General features: G+C 39.2%; 1 protein-coding gene across 3 annotated transcripts in view; it reads right to left on the bottom strand.

Annotated features, from left to right (window-relative positions):
- Positions 1–450: 450 nt before the first annotated feature.
- Positions 451–20,221, bottom strand: part of TGFBR1 (transforming growth factor beta receptor 1) — a 36,361-nt gene continuing 16,590 nt past the window's right edge. For all 3 annotated transcript variants that reach the window (XM_075052392.1, XM_075052393.1, XM_075052390.1), the window contains exons 5-9: positions 15,302–15,469; positions 14,436–14,592; positions 7,983–8,107; positions 7,169–7,299; positions 451–4,874 (exon numbers count right to left, since the gene is read on the bottom strand). In XM_075052392.1, coding sequence (XP_074908493.1) covers positions 4,749–4,874; positions 7,169–7,299; positions 7,983–8,107; positions 14,436–14,592; positions 15,302–15,469 — 707 coding nt within the window. In that variant the 3' untranslated portion in view covers positions 451–4,748. The remainder of the gene's footprint in view (positions 4,875–7,168; positions 7,300–7,982; positions 8,108–14,435; positions 14,593–15,301; positions 15,470–20,221) is intronic.

Below are 20,221 nucleotides of genomic sequence, written 5' to 3'. Positions count from 1 at the left end.
GTAACACCAGTCTAAAATTGAGTTTTGCACAAAAACAATCTACTCCAACACAAGCTGATTTTACTTGCTGTTCTGTGATGCACCAAGGTCAGCTGTTTAAGCAGTCTGAAATCCTCAGCAGCTCTGTTACTTCTATGTAAATATAAACGGAGAGAAGGAACACACTGTCATTAGTTATTTTGTCCAAGAGATCAGAGATACCAGCAAGGTAATTATTCAAACATTACTGCAGGACACAAGAAAGATCAGGTGCTTTATCATTATCTGTATAGCATACGTGAGATGGATTGCCTCAGCGTTAGCAAACCCCTTTATCATTTTTATACTAGCAGAAATTCCTTCTGAGGAAAGGAATTCACAGTAAGCCCACATTTTGCCAGGTAAGAACGTCACACCCAGACCCATACCCACCTGCAACTTCTTTCTCTGAAAGACAACTCACGCATTTTGAAAAAAGTTATTTATTTTCACTGCTTTAATCTCTCTACTGTAGTGTTAGCACTTAACATAAGCATCCACTCTTCTACTGTCCTATTTACAATCCATTGAAATGTATACTCTACAAATACAATACATATTTTCAGAAATGTAAGGGAAATGCACAATTTTGTAAGGTTTAAAAAAAGTGACACTCATCTGTACAGGATCCTCAAATCATCCAAAAAGTAAAATTTACAAGGCAGTATCCACACAGCTATGTAAGGGCAGGTGCTACAGTGACAAAGCAGCAAACTTGCTAATACAATAAAATACAGAAAATTAAAGTGTTTTGGGGCACCAGATAATACATTTAGTACCGCTGAAGTTGTAAATTTAGTAATACCCATATTTCTAGAAACATGTAACTGCAAACCTGGAGAATGTTCTGAAAAATATTAAACATTATATACACATGAGGTAAATGTACCTTGGTCTTTTAAGAGGTAATTTGAGTTTAAAGCAACTGATATGGTGAAGTTTTTTTGTTTTAAAACACAAAATGATTAACACCTTGCAATCGTTTCAATGGCACGATATAAACAAGGAACTAACTAAAAGGTGAATTTCATGGCAATCACACTCAGAACCATTATTGAAAAAAATAAAATAGCCTCTTGTTTCATTTGACACCTTCATGTCCCCACACAGTCAATCCCAATGTCTTTACCTATATACAAAGTCTTTCTTAGGATTACAAGTGGAACCATTGGAGGGTGACACTGTGTCATACTTGGAAAGTCAGCTTGAGAAACATCCCAGAATTCCAGCTTTTAAGGTTGGAAGGTCCCTGAAGAATTCCAGCATTCCAAACACAATGTTTTGGGCTTTTCAGCATCAGACCATTTCCAATGCTCCTTATTCTCCATGTCCACATCCATCTGGTCACAAGTCTGTAAACCAAACTGAGGCTTCAATGCTACTAAAATGTCAAATTGATTAAATCCACAAAAACTTAAGTGAATGTATAATGTATGTAATATTTACAATAAACATTTGCATCAGTATTCATCAGAAACTGTTTTGGTATATACTTGAAATGATACAAAATTAATATTTTGAATGCTAAAATATTTTGGTCCCCCTGGATTTCCAAGAGCAGATCTGGTGATATTACAATCTTAATTTAAAAAATACTTATGTGTACCTGTGTCCATATATATAAGATATGATCTTACACAGGTAACATTTAAAGTTACATAATATATACAGACACAGCCTTTGTAAAAGGTGTTCAGTTTATATAATGGAAAAGAAGAACAAAGCTTGAAGTTGTGGTGTCAGAACTGAGGATACATATAGCTCTATTCAGAATTTTCCTGTTCAGCATTCCAATATGAATAATAAGGTTGTCCCAAAATAACATTCCTAACATCACACACTGTATCAAGCATCCTTCCTGTGTTTTGTTTTTGCAAGCTTCCATTACAAAGGGAAAAATTAGAACAATATAAGAATAGTTGCTAGCAATTCAGGAGAATGAAGACTGAAGAATGAGATGAGACAGATGTAACATGAGATGATGCTGTTCAGCTGCCACAGATTCTCTTTTAAATGCAACAGAACTGCTCCTTATATTTTAGGAAACAAAACGTTACGGTGATAAGGTTTTGTAGGTGCTAAAAAAAGCTACTAATGAAATTATTTGATGAATTATATCGGAAGCTCTCCCATGTTACCATCAAGATTACCTTAAAGATCTGAAGCATGCCAGCAGTCTGATGATTCTAAAGTATGAACTACACCATTTGCATCTATGGTAAAGATCCAGTTATGCCTATGAAAAACTCAAAAAGTTTAATTGTTTAAATAGAAAGCCTTTGAAATTAGTATGGAGATTAGTAAATTCTACTTTGATGCTGACCTGTTTTCTTTAAATATTTGTCTAGATACATAGAACTTGTTAGAGGCATGCGAAGTACATAGACTTTGGAGTTTAGTTATACTTGATCATTTTTGTAGAACAGTCATAATTGAAAAAACTCTGTGGTGCACAGCTGTCCATTTGCACAAAGGCGTTGTTTATTTAAAATACCTACACGAAGTCATTTTTGATGCAGCTTTGACTGATAGAGGCCTGAAGCACAGAAGCCTGACTGGTCAGATAATGCTAAACAAACGTTAAGCATGACAGCTGTACATATGTTTAAAATCAATTGTTTTCTAAGAACTTCTCTTACTTTTTCTTCTTTTCCTGGATGCCACCTTCCAGTACGAGTAAACTCATCCATAAAGGTGGCTGAATAAAGCATTTCATTAATTGCAGTTCAACCTCTGAAGGTCTGTAATTCCCACATCAGTTAAACCTATCTCCAAGCAAGCACTAAGAATTTGGAAACACGCAAGAGCTAGCAAAGTGCTAAGGTTTATCTTGGCTAAGCCTCACATCACCTATATAGCCTCTTCTTGCTAGGACCCATCCATCTTACTGCTTTAACTACCACATATCACAGACCACGGAATACAGTCTCGACTATGCTTCTGTTAGCCACCACCCTGCCGCTGCTACTGGCTTTGTGAAAAGCTCTCTCTCAGTGGACTGTGTGCTGAAGAATGAAAAGAAAGCAGAGGGAAGGTTGCTGAGCGTGTTGCACAACAGGATGGATACTGATGTGTTCTGGAGAGTAGGAGGTTAGGTCGCGTATTATTTACCAGGCACATTTACATACTGACATACAACTGAGTGTTTCAGGCATTAATGAAACCAAAGGTCAACCAGACTCCTCCTAAAACTGTAATTGAAAAAAAAATATCCTGGTAAAAGCAGTTTTTTAAAGAGAATTTTCCATATTAAATCCCCCAGTTCCCTCCAGAAGTCGTACATTCGGGCAGGACGCAATTCAATTTCTAAACGAGTTTGCAAAAATCTTGTGATATCCTTAAAATCTCAGGCAAATCTTGACTAAAGCCATGCATATTCTTCTGTGTTCTTATGACAACACAAGCCATCATAAGCTTTGTTCTTGTAACTATGAAGAGGATTGCTCGAATCCTCTGGTATTTGTATCCGAAGACCTGCAGCTCACCACTTTCTGTAGCTCACCACTTTCTGTGTATGAGGCACACACAAAATATATGCACATAAAATTTATAAGCAGCTTTGAACTTTCTAGTACAAAAGCCCAAATAACTTCTCCCTAATTACAGGTGCACTTAATCCTCGTTTAATTGCAAATATTGTTCTTTGAGCCTTAAAGACTCTGCAGAACTGCACAGAAAATATGCTTTTCATATTTGATTTAATGGAGCAAAATCTCCCTTAAGAACACCTTACTCCTCTTGCTACTTTTCTGAAGTAGATAGGTACTTCAAGCATTTTAGAAGTACCACTTGATTAAAAAAAAATCTTATACATAATTATGACTGATGACTTGACAATTACAAAATATGACAGTGAATTAACTAGCTTACACTATTTAAAACTCCTACAGTGGTTTAAAGAGTCAGATTTTGGTAAAATTAAAGGTGTTCCATGAATCATGTGCTCACTTGCTGAAAACGAGTGTGAATTAGATCTTAGCTAGGCAAAGGAACGATTGATTTTTAGCTTGTATTTTTGAAACCAAAAGTACCATAGGCTTTGTACGCTCCTACTATTCTGCATTAAAAGACTCAAAAGCGGCACTTACTGGTATAATACAATCTATTTTGAAGGCAATGTAATGTTCTGAGAAAGTGGAAAAACCCCAGTAATCACGTATAAAGTACAGTTGCATAAATTATGTTCCCACAACTGAATGAGGTCAATTTGTAAATCAAGGTAAGAGTCCAAGAGATATACTACCTTAATAGCTAGCAAAGTATACTCCAACAGTACATTCACAATCTGAATCAAAGAACCGTGACAGTGGTTCAGAATAGTCAATGTACCAGCCAGGAATAAAGCTGCTTAGAGAGCCATCAATGCACTCTAGAACAATACAGTGAACCAGTTCCATTTTAAAAATGACCTCCTATTTTTAGCACAGTTAACGAGAAGTTAAGACCAGCTATCAACTTTCCAAATAAAAAATTATAGGTTAATTAAAATAAAACTAGACTACACAATGTTTTGTAAGTAACCTGGGAAAGAGGTTCATAGTGCACAGAAAGGACCCAACACAACTGTTTAGCACGTCCACAAAAATCCTAGTAAGTGACGTTCCTATGAAGTACTAAAAGGCAGCAATATCCTTCTGTTCCCCCAATGAGGTAGAACAATTAACCTTCTTAACACGCCACTCTGGTGCAGATATGGATTTTTACAGTATTCTTCGGTAGCAAATCCAGGATTACATCTTTATCCCCTCCTGTTGACTAAGTTGCGATAATGTTTTCTTAATGCGCAAAGCTGTTAGCCTAGCAGCTCCATTGGCATACCAGCATTCCCGCATAATTTTTGCCATTACTCGTAATGCCTGCAAAGGAAAGACAAGTAATTATATGTGCTGCTGTTCCAACGTAGCCCATGTAACCTCTGTTCTGCCTTAGCCTCTTTATGCATTTCTGAAATCTATTACTAACTAGTACTACAGCTGCATGGAATTGTGTTGTATGAAAAACTCAAATTCTTACTTTATTGACAGAAAAATAAAATTCTTTAAAATCCTATAGAGCATAACTAGTATTTTTCAGTAGAATTTCAGCCCATGCAAAAATATTTTAATGAAAAACTAGTAGCTTGCCTGTAACTGTTTTCTGAATTTTCACATTAGACAAAAATACACTCTTTTTTATTGTACCTCCAGTTAAGGAGTTAGTTTCAAGGTAGAGCAATTCAAAGTTCATCAGCCGTCTTCCTCAAATTGAAGCTCTCTAATGACTGAAAATTTCTGGAGTCTTTTTATCCTTCAGACAGCCATTCTTTGAAATCCATGAATGTTACTACACAAGTAACAATGCAAATAACACAAGAACTGAAGATGAAATAAAATAATAGCTCTACATTCCAAGAATTACTCCCAAAGCTGTATCACATTGAGCTGCTAAGTAAGTTTGCAGGATTGGAATGGCAGCATTTAAAAAAATGACTTTACAGTCTGTTGGTGCGTATCATCGCCTTTCTCTCCTACTTGCGTTCTCTTGCCCAATCTGTTATCTCAGACCTTCACCCATGTATTCATTTCACACATGCCACAACCTAGTTCCCTCTTCCACCTAAAGTACATGGTATCTTATCAATCTCTTACTCCTACCGTAGCCTACTGCAGCTCTTCTCCTAAGCTCTGAATCAGAAAGCATCGGTTCTAGCCCTGGCTGGGTTCCTAGAGCAAGCAATATGAACAAAGTTGGCTGGAAAGGCAAGAGCTCGCTGCTGTGCATGATACTGTCCGTGCAGTGTAATGAGCTCACCCCAGAATCAGGCAGGCACTTCTACAGAGGCATGGCCACGTCAGGAGCAGTCGCTACATGCACGCTTCAGTTCTAAGCCTTTGGCTTACTAGAGTCTCAGCTTCCTAATAACTGTGTTCATCTTTTAGTTAGTGCACACAGTACAAATTCTGAGACACACAAAGCACTAAGGCCACCACAGTTCTGGATGAAAATTCCTAAAAGCATTTACTATTCTGGCCAGTCTGTAGGATATTCCTTGACTACACAACGGTAGGGCAAAGACCCCTGAGCGAGTTAGTTCCAAGTGAGCATTCACACGAGGCAGCACGGCACTGTTGAAGATTGCATTTGTGTCCCAACAAGCAGTACAGTGCTGCTGCGCTGGCAGAGTATTGAGCTGAAACTAGCAAGTCCAGTTCTTGAAAGAGATAACCAGCCTAGTTACAAACCAACTGGCACGGACCTGACTAACTCATGTATCTTTACTACGCCTGCTGTGGGTTAACCCCAGTGGGCAGCTCAGCCCCACGCAGCCGCTCGCTCGCTTCCTCCCCACTCCAGTGAGATGGGGGAGACAATCGGGAGGGCAAAAGTGAGAAAACTCGTGGGTTGAGATAAAGACAGCTTAATAGGCAAAGGGGGAAAACCAAGCCAAAACAAAGAAAATCAAGTGATATGAATCCAATTGCTTACCACCATCCAAATGATGCCCACCCAGTCCCCGAGCAACAGCAACCCCTGGAAAACTCCCCGCTCTCCCAGTTTTATTGCTGAGCACGACATTGCATGGTATGGAATATCCCCCTGATCAATTTGGGTCAGCTCTCCCAGTCGTGTTCCCTCGCAGCCTCTCGTCCACCCCCAGCCTACTCAGCAGCTGGGCGGGCAGGGTGAGAAACGGAGGAAGCCTTGAAGCTGTGCAAGCACTGTTCAGCACTAGCTAAAACATCGGTCTACTATCAAACTGTTTTGGCCACAAATCCAAAACACAGCACCATACAGGCTGCTCTGAAGAAAGCTAACTCAATCCCAGCCAGATGCAGTACAACCCCCAGCTGCACAATTTATTTGCAGTGATGCTTCCTGTATAATATAATTCAGACTACCTTTAATTTACATTAGCATCACCTATGCTTCTCAGGAAAGGATCCTAAAATCCTCCACACAGGATTAGCTATTAATTTTTGTGAAATTACATTAAATATTAATGTATAACCAAGGATCAATGACATTCAATAAAGCCACAATGACCAGAATGAAATTAAGTTCTCCCAGAAGCAACCCTTCTCCCTTCAACAACAAGCACAATTTTTAAGCCATTGAAATCAATAAAAGCTCTAGTGTCCATTAAAACAGCTTTAGCAAGGTTAGTTAATACCTCACAGCTCTGCCATCTGTTTGGAATATTGGGCCTTAACTTCTGCTCACACACAACTTTCCTCATTTCTTCAACAGAAGGATCTGAAGGAACAAGGTCATAGTACGGCAACTGGTAATCTTCATGGATCCCTGTAATAGGTTGAAAATAGCTTTATTTTAGCTGACACTGTATTACATATTCTTCACTTTTTACTGTGTTCCTTATCAGTACCCTACTGTTTTCTTTTTTGATTTTATTTTTTAAAAACTACATTACAATGACTGACAAATAAATTTAAAAAAAGAAAAAAAAATTCCTTAACCGTACCTTATGAGTATTTACATTACCCTTGAAGAACTTTTAATTTTGAAATTTATGTATTTGGAAAAGATGGAAACTATGTCAAATCTTTCATATGCTACGCTTCCAAGAAGCATGTCTTTAGTATATGATTTATAATAGCATGTTCTATTTTAAATAAGGTATGGATGTTTTCTGAACACATTATAGCTAGCCCGTACTTGTGGTGTTTGCCCCTTGCTCTCAAGGACATTTAACTTCAGCCTTTTCTCCCCTCTATGCAAAGGTTTTAGAAAAAAATTAATATAGACAAGGATATTTCCTATTTTCTTCAACAGGTATGGTTCATCAATTTACAAAGAGGTCAAATAAACCAGTCATCATTTACAGGATTAACAATTAGAAAGTCTGAGATGTACTGGCTATTACCTTGCACCGTTTTTAGAGCAAACTGTTTACTCAAACTTATTCAGGTTCTCTAAGTTACTTATAAATCCTTAGTATGTCCAATTTTGTAAAGATTGCCACATACCACCGATTGAACATCGCCGAGCTATTTCCCAAAACACTAATCCCATTGCATAGATGTCTGCTCGTTTGAATGACTCAAAATGTTTCATATTTATGGAATCATCTAGAACTTCAGGTGCCATGTACCTATTTGCAATAAAACAAAACAAAAAAAAAAAGAGAAGAGAATGTTTAATTTCATAAATACTCACTGTAGGGAAAGTTCATGCTACTGATCAGCTCAAAACCAAATTTCAATACTTATGTGGAAAAGGACACAAAGGAAAATCTGCTTCATTAATGTTATCCAAACAAAGACCTTTCAGGGCAAAGGGGATAATAAGTAAACCTAGAGGAACAAGCACAACAATAGGGGGAATAAGTACAATGATAAACAGATAGAGCCATAAACCTGATAGACACAGGAGAACAGAGACAATAACACAGACCAAAAGTCTCCAGTTGCTAACTGATGGGCTATTAAGAAACTCCAGGCACAGCTTTAGAGGGCCAGTCCGGACCTTGTAAACTGCTAATAAGTGGGAAACAAGAGGAACACAAGGATTGTGGATATTCAAGGGAGGCCTGTGGGACTATGCAATGCTTATCAAGGAAAGTTTAGGAGAAGGGTAACTGGAACAGAAGTGGAGCACTAAAAATGGGTATCATAGGGGCCAGCTGCATAAAGGGTTGCCAGTCACTACGCCTGTCTGACCAAGCCCTGCACCTGCTCACCGCAGCGTATCCTATCTTCTTAAATCCTAATTATCTTTCTAAGCAATCTCACTCTCAAGCCGACGTGCACGTGTGCTCTAAGGACTACGTGCCAGCAACTGGAGGCAGGCGTGAGTGAGTTCGGGGCTGGCAACTGGAGTCAGATGAGGGATGAAGCTGCCCTTGGGGATGGGGTGCCAGCAACCGCACAGAAGGAGGGTCTCAGCTGGAAGGGGAACCGCAGATCCCAGCAGTGCGTGTCCACAGGTCTTCGGAGCACGTATCTGGAGCTACTGTGGGAATGAATTCTGGGCCAGCAACTGCAGTCAGACAGTGGGTGAAGACACCCCTGGTGCCAGCAACTGGAGCGAACAAGAGTCTCCGCTGCAGCTGCTGAAGTGGTACCAGGGGTTACAGCCTTCACAGTCACTCACGTGCTTACAGGTACCAGCTAAAGGGGAGAACTGGGATGACAGAAGCAGAGTAAGGGCCTCTCAGCACCGGCAACTGGAGTGGGAATCACAGGTCATAAGGTCTATGTGCCCCAGCCAGCTGCTGGGGTGGGCCAGAAGGGTTGTATTTCCCCCAAAGCTGGTATGCATGGCAGGTGTGGATGGGTGTAATTCACTAGCAAACTTCAAGCTGTTCTGGCCAGCAAATAGGTGGCCCAGGCAGGGATGCTTGACAGGCGGAGGGCCTGTGCTGGTATTCGAGGGAATCCATGCACGTAGGTGTGCATAAAGGCACATGCATCTCTTTGCTACTGTGCATTAACACAGCCCAGCTGGTAAGTAGGCGACCTGTGGAGCACAGAAGAGGGCATCAGACACACCGAGGGTTGTACTGGTAGTTGAGGGATTCATAAACTTCCACGGGCTTGTGAGGCTGCAGAAGGGAGGGTGTGTTTTCACTAATGAAGTTCAATCCTGATCAGCTGAAGAGAAAGAAGGAGACTTGGCTGACTGTACTTATATTTTATACAAGTTCTGACAGTGTTTTATGTGGGTGTTGAAGACAACACATGGTGTATAGCAATCTGTGTAATCGGCCCTGTCTGTAGTGTATGTGTCTGCGTATGCCCAGCCTCGCTACTGGTTGAATCCCAAATAAGAAAGAAGCAGCAGCTGCATCTGTGGGCCTGGGATGGACAGAGTCCCAGACCTTTGGACACACCAGGCTGGGCTCCAGAGGTCAGGCAGGAGGCAGCCCCGGCTCCTGGAATCTGCCACTTAGAACATCCCCCAGCAAGATTAGAGGGAATAGACACGAAGGGCTGGTTACAAAATCAGCACTGTGAAGGATTCCTTCGGAGCAAAGGCTCCCTATCATTGCAGTAACTGGTTCTTCATCATACAGTCTGTAAGTCCCGTCATAAAACATGCCAGACTTTTTAATTTTTTAAAAGTAAATTCTATTTGGGTTACACATTAACAACTGTGCTCACAAAAGTTTATCAACATTTCCTGAAACTGCAAAATCTGTCATGGACTTTCAACTAAGAAACAAGGACTGAAAACTGGTCATGGCATCCAAGTGATTGTTTAGTGACTAGGCCTAATGTGGGAACATCAAAAAAATGTCAATGTGGACTGCATTCTGAGAGTTACTGACAGCAGCATCCCCACTGCCTGCTGGAAAGAATGAATGGTATTTGCTGCATCAGTCAACATCAGTTATAAGATTGCTCTCTCACTCTGGTATAGCTCTGGCAGCTAAATCCAATATGTAACGTTTAGCAGAGTTCAGTGTGTTTCTCCACATCACTGCCCTGTCAATCTCAAGCTGACATAACAATGAAGCAGGCAAACAATGACACCAGCACTTTGGAGAGCACGGTTAACTTAAAGCAACACACATAGATTACTGGAGTGGAATACGGTGTCTGACAATAGCTCAACCTCTGGAACAGCCACGGAAGCCTATGCACAATTTCACTTAATCAACATAATACTAGCATTTTCTCTTCCTAGTACCAGAGATGGTAGGCAGAATACAAGACACACTACTTAAAATAAATTTCAGGGCTATTAGACCTTTAAGAAGTCTCTCAGCACTACTGTGTCCTACAGAAATGACATACATACAAGGAAGCAAGGTCTACCAACAAAAGAGAAAAAATGCAACCAGGAGTCCAGAACTTCAACAAGGGTTCCTGACATGAGAGCTCTCCTAAGCACTGTACAGGCATATAATTCCCCAGAGGTGATAAACACAGCACAAGCAGCAGACAACTGTCTAAAGAAGAACGTAACATTTACTTTGACAGTATTTATTGAATGGAAGCAGAGTCTTAAGTTTATATATGTCACAATCTTTGATATAGACAAGGCTTAAATTATTCTGGGCCACCCGTATCAAAACCTTTTTAATCAAGAATGCAAGATTGTAGTGGGTGTTTTAATAGTCTCCAAGGATTTTGCATTATTGGATAATCTTCTTATGCTACTTCATGTACTTGACAGTATAGTGATCAGCTTTGAGTCTAGAAGAAAGAATATTTGATCTATCTTAAGATCACATGGGGATGAGAAGAGTGATGGAGCTGGGAAAACACCAAACCAAAAACTCCAACCATGTTGCAAGACTGTCAGCCAGAATCACTTATACAAGCAGTAAAGGAGGTTGTGTCAGTTTCTGTAAATCATCTTAAGGACAAGGGTCTTAATAGGAAAGACCATAAGAGGCCTGAATGTGGCAATGGAGCTGAATTCATAACCTCAAAAGAAAAAATCCATCCCCCCTCCCGCCCCAAATGTGACTTCCATTGAATTTATTGGCAAATTGACCTCTTACCATGATTCTCCATCAATGCATTTAGATTGGCTTTGGCTTTCCTAACACAGAATAGTGACTGACTGCTCAAAAAGTCTGAAAGATTATTGCTGGAACAAGAGAGGTGAAAGGCAAGTAGGTCATCTAGTGCCATTAGCAGATTAGTCCTTTCACGGCTATCAGACAAAAGGGAGAGAAACATGCATCTCCTTGTCAGCTTATATATTGGAAATGCATTGCTTGTCAGAAACAGTATTTTAGGTTCTGGAGAGAACTACTCTACATTGACTAACTTGGACCTTGTGAACAAGGTCTGCAGCTCAGTACCCTCCAAGAATTAAAAGGATAAGTCTACAAAGAAGTTTACAAATTATGTTGAGCATGGCCTTGCCAAACTTTGGGTACCTGCTGACCTCTTACCCCCACCCTTTTTTGCCCCAAGAGCTCTGTTGCCTAAATTTCTTCTACAACATATACGGAGCTTGGTGTCATCGAACAGGACCCATACACAACATGCTAAGTGTGACTTCTCCTTTCACCAAGCCTGTTCTCTACAAGCATAGCTAGAATTCCGCTCATGCTGGGTTTAGGTAAACTGCAGAAAAGCACCCATGTTAAGGTGGAATTTGCAGCCAAGCTTCTTTGAAAGACAGCCTATTTCAACTACCAAAAGTAACACTTGGCCCACACTTCTCAAAAAAAACCAACCAAAAAACCAACCAAAAAAAAAAAAAAAAAAAAAGGAGAATGAGGGTTTTTTTTTTCCTTGCCTCAGGGAGTGAGAGAGGGATTCTATTTCCTTCTCAGTTTAAAGCTCACATTCCCTGCTTTATGCTGCAGGCTGAGCTGTGAAAGCATACAGTTCACACCCTCTGGTAAAGCTAAGCCTCTGAACAGAAAAGAAAGATTCATTCAGAGAGAACGATCATCAGTCTGGCTCAGCACCTATATCACTCACCCAAGAGTGAGTCTTGCTTGCTCCCTAGACCATACATTTTTTACAACAGACAATCATTAGAAAAATATAAACTTAGCCAAATCTCCCTGAACTTGCACACAGAGCTTCCATGTGCAGAAGAGATACCAGCAGTGGCAATCAATGAGAATAAAATTGCCATTGAACAGGTAAGATCTGAACTTTATTATGAAAAATTAATCAGAGGTGCAGAGTTACTTAACTAAGAATGCACAAGAGGGAGGAAGAGGGGACCAAGCCTTTTATGAGAATGAACAATTTTCAGAGTGGTAGAAGTGACTGATGTCTTTAAAGTGGGAAACAGACTTAGTCATGCTGCTGCCCACTGCAGCAAGAGAGTTACTACAGCTTTACCCTTGTCAAGAAGCATAAGGCAGATGAACAAGCAATTTAATAGCGCCTATGCATGAAGAGATCTTGTAAGTGGGATCTACAGACACAGCTGAAAGGATGCTTTCTCCAAAGGCTAGACTAAAGAAAATAACTGATTTGCACACCATTTTTCTTTGCATGTAGCTGTAGTAGAAAATACTAAGTCACATGTGGTACATGCCCTGCACACAGCTAAGTTCACATTGACAAATTCCACAGTAGTCTGCTGTTTTGCTGCTACCAATGATTACTGGAGACTTTGAGAAGGAATAAAGCCTGCTACTTTGTAATCTAGTAGTAGTTCAGAAAATAAATCTCATCTGACCATTTGTGTGGTATTTTTAAAGTTGGCAAAGGACTAGTACAGCAGAGCTTTAAAACAAAGTAATTTCAGCAATATAATTGTCAGTAAAATAAATTTTCAGTACATGTTCTAAAAGCTTCTGTTCACTGAGCCTTAACAAAATAAACAACCTGACTTTTTCTTTCTTCCAAAAAGCCACGGCTAAAGGGGCATCCTAGTTCATTGTAAAACCCCAATCACCGTTCCCCGTCCCCCACTCCCCTGCAGTATCACTCACTAAAGAAAGTTATTAAAAAAATATATTTTTTTATGTATGGATTGGAGATTGGGCAACATCAACACAGAATTTTCTCCAACACTGCTAAGGCATATGCTGGAGTTAATCACATACAGCCCTGAAACTCTGGGCTTCCACACATTTCTCTGTGACAGGCGTACAAACTTCAGTTTGATGTATCACTGAACCCATAGGCATCAAAAGGACAAAAAGGCTGCCCGCATCACACAACTCTGCTGCTGTGGTTCACTGTTAGTGCTACTATCTCTAAATGCTGTATAGCTGCACAGATTACTAAAGGAAATTAATCTTCTCTTCAAAACAGCTTCCAGTTATTATTGTCTGGAGGTTCAGCAATGATAAATTACAGCCAGGAAGTTTACTTGCACTTGTGGTTGATGGAGTTAAAGAGCTCTGAGTTCTTTTGAGACAAGAAAATCCATATTGCCAAATTCAGAAGTAGGCCTTTAAAAGAAAGGGAGTATACTGACTTATCCGTTGATAATTCTATTTATGCATTAGATGACAGATGACTGCTGTTTTAAGCTCTTGTACTTCTCTCAAAAATATGATCCCATGAAAGACTGCATCCAAGACACTGCACCTTTTATGTTCTACCACATAGGCTTCACACTGAAAAACCCCCAGCTTTTTACTTTCACTGGCAATATCCTGTCTTACATTCCAGACTGGGCTGCAAGCAACATTTCCATGCAACACAAGGCAAAAAGAATAAAGATACGGCAGTGAAGTCTCTAAAACTGCCATTCATGAAGTCTCCTAATTGTTTTAATATATACTTGTGCCCTATAATATTTTGCAAATTTTCAGTATTTACACATACTAGTAATAAACGCCAATATTCAACATGCTTTTTAAGCACCTACTGTCTAACTACATTACCAGCTGGCAAGGAAGTGTCTAGGAATTCTACCTGCCATTGTTTACATTTTCCTGTTGCTTGTATTTGTACCCACAAAAATCTTCTATATGGGACAAGACAAAAACCAAAGCATTTTATTATAATAAGTCACCTGACGCATCATTTTAATGATTTTACCTTTTTGTTCCCACTCTGTGGTTTGGGGCAATATCAATTGTGTCTGTAGCAGAATCGTGCCTAACTGCCAACCCTAGGTCCGCAATGCAGCATGTTCCATTCTTCTTTACCAATATATTTTTTGATTTCAAATCTCTGTGGGCAATCGCTGGTTTGCCTGTAAGGGGAAAAAAAAGACCCCAAACCCAGAAATTACGCATCTGTAAAAAAGATAACTGCTATTATTCTAAGCCTGGTGCAGATTTTGTTTGAAGTTACAGAATTCCTTCCAGTTCTACTGCTTATTATGCATCAAGGTAACTTCTGAAATCACTCACTGTGGACTGGCTGTCTGTCCAGAAAAGTGCCTTAAACATCTACCATATTACTCCACCCTACTGCTCCTTTCCCTCTTCCTGCAAGTATTTATTGTGTACACATACTACTTGCCACAAAAAAGTTTCTAATCTCTCTGAAAATAGACCCATAGTGCTGTCTCAAAGTTAAGAAAGTTGTACAGGCACCATTACTTAGTGCCTTTTAATAGGTATTTTGTAGGAAGGATTGTTACATCACAAAACCTGGGTATACCACAGAAAGGAAGGTAAAAACCCTTACAAATTAAGAACTTCTATTAGTTCAGAAATTATCACAGGTCCCAAACAGACATTTTTCAATTCACTCAGCTCCGGAAGGGATTAACTTGGGTATCTGTGCTGAGTTCAGCTGCCTTCTCATCACGTAAGTAGCTGTGTGCAAAGCAACTACACTGTGAAAAGGTTGAATGTTCTAATTAAGAAGAGAATTATAGTAGGAAGAGCTACGTATGTATCATTTTTAAGAAACCCAGTATTATCCACATGACAAGTTGAATAGTTTTAGATTACCTTGCGTGCCAACAATTTCCATGTGAAGATGAGCAAGACCACTGGCAGTGGACAAAGCTAATTTTATCATTCCTTCCACTGTTACTGTATACCTGTTCAGGTAATCAAAGAGTGATCCATGCTCATGATAGTCTGACACCAACCACAGCTGAGTCCATGTACCATTGTCTGCAAAATAACACTGGCATGAATACCACATATACACACACAAAAGACAAGCAAACCATATATGCCACTTTTATACAATACTTATGAAGTACAAATTACATTTTGCAAGTAACCTCAGCCAATTAGACTCTCAAATCTTTACTTCTATCTCCGTAATATTTAAATGCCTCTGTAAGGGCTGGGGCTACCATGCAAGACTTTCTGAACAGCTTAGCGAGTATTCTTTTATTTAAACTAAAACACTAACCATAGAAAGCTGATGCCACTGTGATTCTGAGGTGAACTATTCAGGTTATTAGCCAGGCCCTGCCTTCCTCTAACTTTTCTGCGTGGGGGGAACAGTGCTGAATGCATGATACAGAACATCCTGTCACTATCGGTCTAGTACAATACTGTCCAGGCTACCCATAAAAAAAAAAAAAAAAAAAAAAAAAGACATTCAAGCTTTGCCCCATGATGCCTTCAGTCTTCCCATAACCTCCAGCTTCAGCCTGGGAGATAATTTCCATAGTTACCAGCAGCTGGCAGATTTTTCCTCCTGAAGCAGAAGCTTGCAAGCAGCAATTTGACACACTACTTCAAAAACAAAGTCAAATCCCACCTCTGGTGACATCTAAGTTGCTGGCCAAAATTGAGGATTCCAGGAGGCACAAGGGTAAAGCGAATGAAAAACACCGATTATGAGAAAACCAGTTTGTTGTATGATTTTTCACTGAACTATGAAGAACAAGATTATTCCATAATACATTTGCAGATATCCGAAGGCATACAAGTGACATAAGAACTAAATTGTTCACATTATTAAACTAATGGACACAAAATACCTTGAAGTTTAAGCCACAGAGAGAAGACTATTAAAGGAATTAGAATCAAGAGAGGGGGCAAAAGTTTTTTTTTTAACCTAAGAAGTAGAAATACACCCAGAAAAGAACAATCCTGACACCAAACAGTTTTCCAATTTTGTTTTGTTATAAAAACCACTCTCATGTGGCAGATCTGAGAAGTGGTTTTATAGCTAGTTACTTTTGTAGAACAGTCTTTCATCTCTTTAAAAGGCTAGTTATCCCATAAAAGATTTTAGTAGGACTTTTATCCTGAATTATACAGCCACTATTCCCTAAGAACGAGTGACAAAACTCAGCACAAGCCAAAGAGATATCTCATTATGTGGTAGTCGCTAAGGATTATCAAGGTGCGTACTCAAGAACTAAATATGAAGAATAGCAAGGAGAGAAATGAATTCAGAAGTTAGTTCCTACCATAAACATACTGAAAAACTTTTAGTTTCCAAAGAGGAGGTTCTTATACTTCCTTCCCCTCTTCCTCCACTCCCCTCAAAGAACACACTTGGCCCAGAAAAGTCAGAGGCACTAAATGCCTGATCTACAGATTGACAGAAACTACCTTTATAGAAGTACTTGTGCTTATCTTTAAATAAGCACTTGGGTGGGGGTGGGAAAACTTTCAAGCATCCCTTCTACTTGAATGTTTCTAGGGAGGCCAGTGATGCCATTAAAAATAATTTTTAAAAAGTAATTAAAAAGCCACCAAATCCTTCAGAGTAGGGAAATAAAAGTCTAATCTACATTCAAACCATTCTCATAACGGGAAGAGAATTTTGCCTTGTTACATTCACAGAATAGTCTCAACTAAGTTGCTAATTTAAACAGGCAAAAAAAAGCAGTCAAATGTTCTAACCTGTAAAAGACTGTTAGAAAGCTGCTTTTGCAGTGGGAAGCTTCTTATAATATGCCCACAGAAGTGACTCCTAAACTTTGTTTTTCAAAGAAAAAAGGAAATAAAAGATTTTTTTTTTTAAAATATCCTCAATTATTTTATAGTTAGGTCTGCTGCTTCTTTTGCTACTTCACATACCCGAGCATGAACTCTTAGAACTCAGCATACTATTAAATGCTACTTTTTCCAAAGAGAATTATGGTCTCTGAAAAGTCAATCCAACAGTATTAGCTTCACTGAACCAGTTTTACAGAACTGTATGTGTTCACAGGCATATAAAAGGTGCTCTCAAACACACATAGTCAAAGAGCTCCAAAAAGCTGTAGAAGTTCAAAATAAAGTAAATCAGTTCAGAATATTCTCCTCACTCAGTTTTATTCTAGTGCTTCACCAGTTATGACCTTGCATTGCCTGAAATAATCTTCTCCTGGGCATTAACACTATACACACTCATTGCTTGATCCTGTATTTGATTTCTTCTCCTGTTTCTTATGAATGGGATACCTCAGCAGGTGTCTAAACTGGACAACAATAAGTAGGGAAATTAGTAATCTAATTTTAAGTAGTCTACCAGACCTGTTGTGTTTAAACAGATCTTTTAAAGATATCACAAAATTTCTGAAGAACTATCATTGCTTCGAATCAAGACTACAGTGTCTTTGCATAGTTTTTCCCCTCTTAACTCTAGGTGTCCACCTAAGAAGAGCATATGCTGCTGATTACAGACCCTTCTACTTCAGTTTTATCTTAATTATTAGCTGCAAGTCTTAATATTCAGTCTTTTTTTACCTTCCTTCCAAAGGAGAAAATATAAAGCTAGGCTTACTATCCATTCTGAAAGGAGCCATGATTCTTTACTGTTTTATGTCATATCTGTGGCCCTCCAACCAGATTTTAAGAAGGGATAGTGTTACATCCAAGCCTACGTGAATAATAGTAATGACTGACAAGCTAAAATGCAGCAGTAAGTACAGTGCCCAGCTACTAGATGGGACCTAGATTTTCTCTACCTTGCTGTATTTGACAAGCTACACATCTGTTTAGCAATCTAAGCAGAACACGTTATGACGCACTTAAGTTGTCTTATACTGTTGACAGTAGTTAATTATTACCAAGTAATAATAAACCTGACCCAGAGTATTTTTGGCTGCACAGTAAACAGCATCTGTCATGATGCTTTCAATCACAGGATTTGCATTATCAGGTAAGAAAAAGGAATTATGCTCAGTAGTAATTACAGAGTAGCACAGCCTTCCATGACAAGGTAACCTAATTTAGTTCATATACACACCATGATCAAGAATCTCAAGCAATTTCAGAATGTTCAAGAACGTTATAAAAATTTATATATGTTCTTGGAAACCTATTTAAGAGACTAACTATGGTTATTTCATCTGTTTGCAAGAAACTTTTAAGTATTTTAGACCATTAAAATCACTCAGAAGTAAAAGCTTTTTCTTTTGCAGTTCTAACAAAATTTGAAATTCTGAGTAAAGAAGCTTTCAGATTTGTCGTTAAGACTGATTACAGTTTGAGAAAAACATTAGTGAAGTCCAAGCAACATCCATCTTAGACGAGCTGCCTCTTCAAAAAAGGAATTTATAACAATTGCTTTATCAAATATATAATCAAGTTTCAATTAGTAAATTCAGTCAATTCAATTTTAAGTGAAAAATGCTTTTTTCACATTGGTACTAGCAAAACAAAAATTTGGACTGCTCACATGCTTATTTTTAAACCAGATACTAGGTGTTAAGGTGTGACAGAATTGCTTGGTAGAAGAGTTTTGAACTGCAGACTTATGTTCCAAGTTGAATGTTTAAAATAAGTTACAGAAACTGCCTAACTGCAGGAGTTCCCCAGTGTCATGTAGTAAAGTGTTTCAAAGCAGAGAGTGGGATACAGTAGCCTCTTCTGGTGTGCAGATAATGTAAGAGGAAAAAAAAACCAGGAAAAAGCACTGAAAACAGATACAGAGAGGATGTAGAACTAGAAAACTCTTAGAAATGAGATACTCCGGGAGATGTTGGGGAAAACAAATTTGTCTGTGGCTGCAAGAGGACTGATACTGTTAGCAAAACAGCTTGACTCTATCACATTGAGAAAGTCATCTGATTAAACTGATGAAAAGCACTTGAGCTCCATAGCTTAGCAAGATCTTCCAGTCAAATTCCTTCTTCTCAGGCTAAAGCCAGAGCTTCAAAAAGAATAAATGGCTCAAGTATTACTTTTCTCAAGAGGAAGGAATTCTGCTCATTTCTCCACAGCATATTGCATAATAACATTCTTGGGGATCTACTTACCATGTACGGTAGTCTGACTGAACAACTTTCACCTAGGGAAGTGCAGCTTTCAATTAAGGGGAAGAAATGGAGAGGCCAAAGTATTTCAGTGCATAAAGTTACCTGAAAGTGTGCAGTACAAGACTTCACCTTACTTGTAACATGACTACAGACAATTATGCTTACAGACAGCTAACCCAGGGAAACCTTTAGTACTGTAAATGGAGGTTGCTGCCCCTCCTCTTCTGCTAGTAGAATAATGCAGATAAGTAGTCATGGATACACTTTACAATTAAGTATCTACGTTAGAAAGAACAAAACAAAAAAACCCCACCCCAAACCCAAATTATCTGTTTAGGTGGTTCAAAACAAGGCCATACATGGCCCAGAAAGCAGTTTCCCTGACCCAGCAGTATTTGAAAGTTCGCATATACTCCTGGCTAAGTAAAGAGCTACCCAGAACACAAACACGCTAGCCAGACAGAACACAACTGCAGTTAAAAGCGCTTCTCAGCCCTCAAGCTGGCTTAACAGCAGCACCAGTATATTTTGGGACAGGAAAGCAGACAGATCGGACCAGCTCTTGCAGCATTCTGAACACCATACAGCTGTGGGGAAGTAGGGGAGGAGGGAGAGAATGTGCCATGAAGGCACATGGAATGTCTAAACTGTGCAGTAGAACAAGGAGTGAAGAGTGTACTGCAGTCACAAGCTTTACGACTCCACCATCTGA

Source organism: Buteo buteo, chromosome 20 (genome assembly GCF_964188355.1).
Source record: "Buteo buteo chromosome 20, bButBut1.hap1.1, whole genome shotgun sequence".
NCBI lineage: Eukaryota > Metazoa > Chordata > Aves > Accipitriformes > Accipitridae > Buteo > Buteo buteo.
This window is presented reverse-complemented; position numbering and strand designations above follow the sequence as displayed.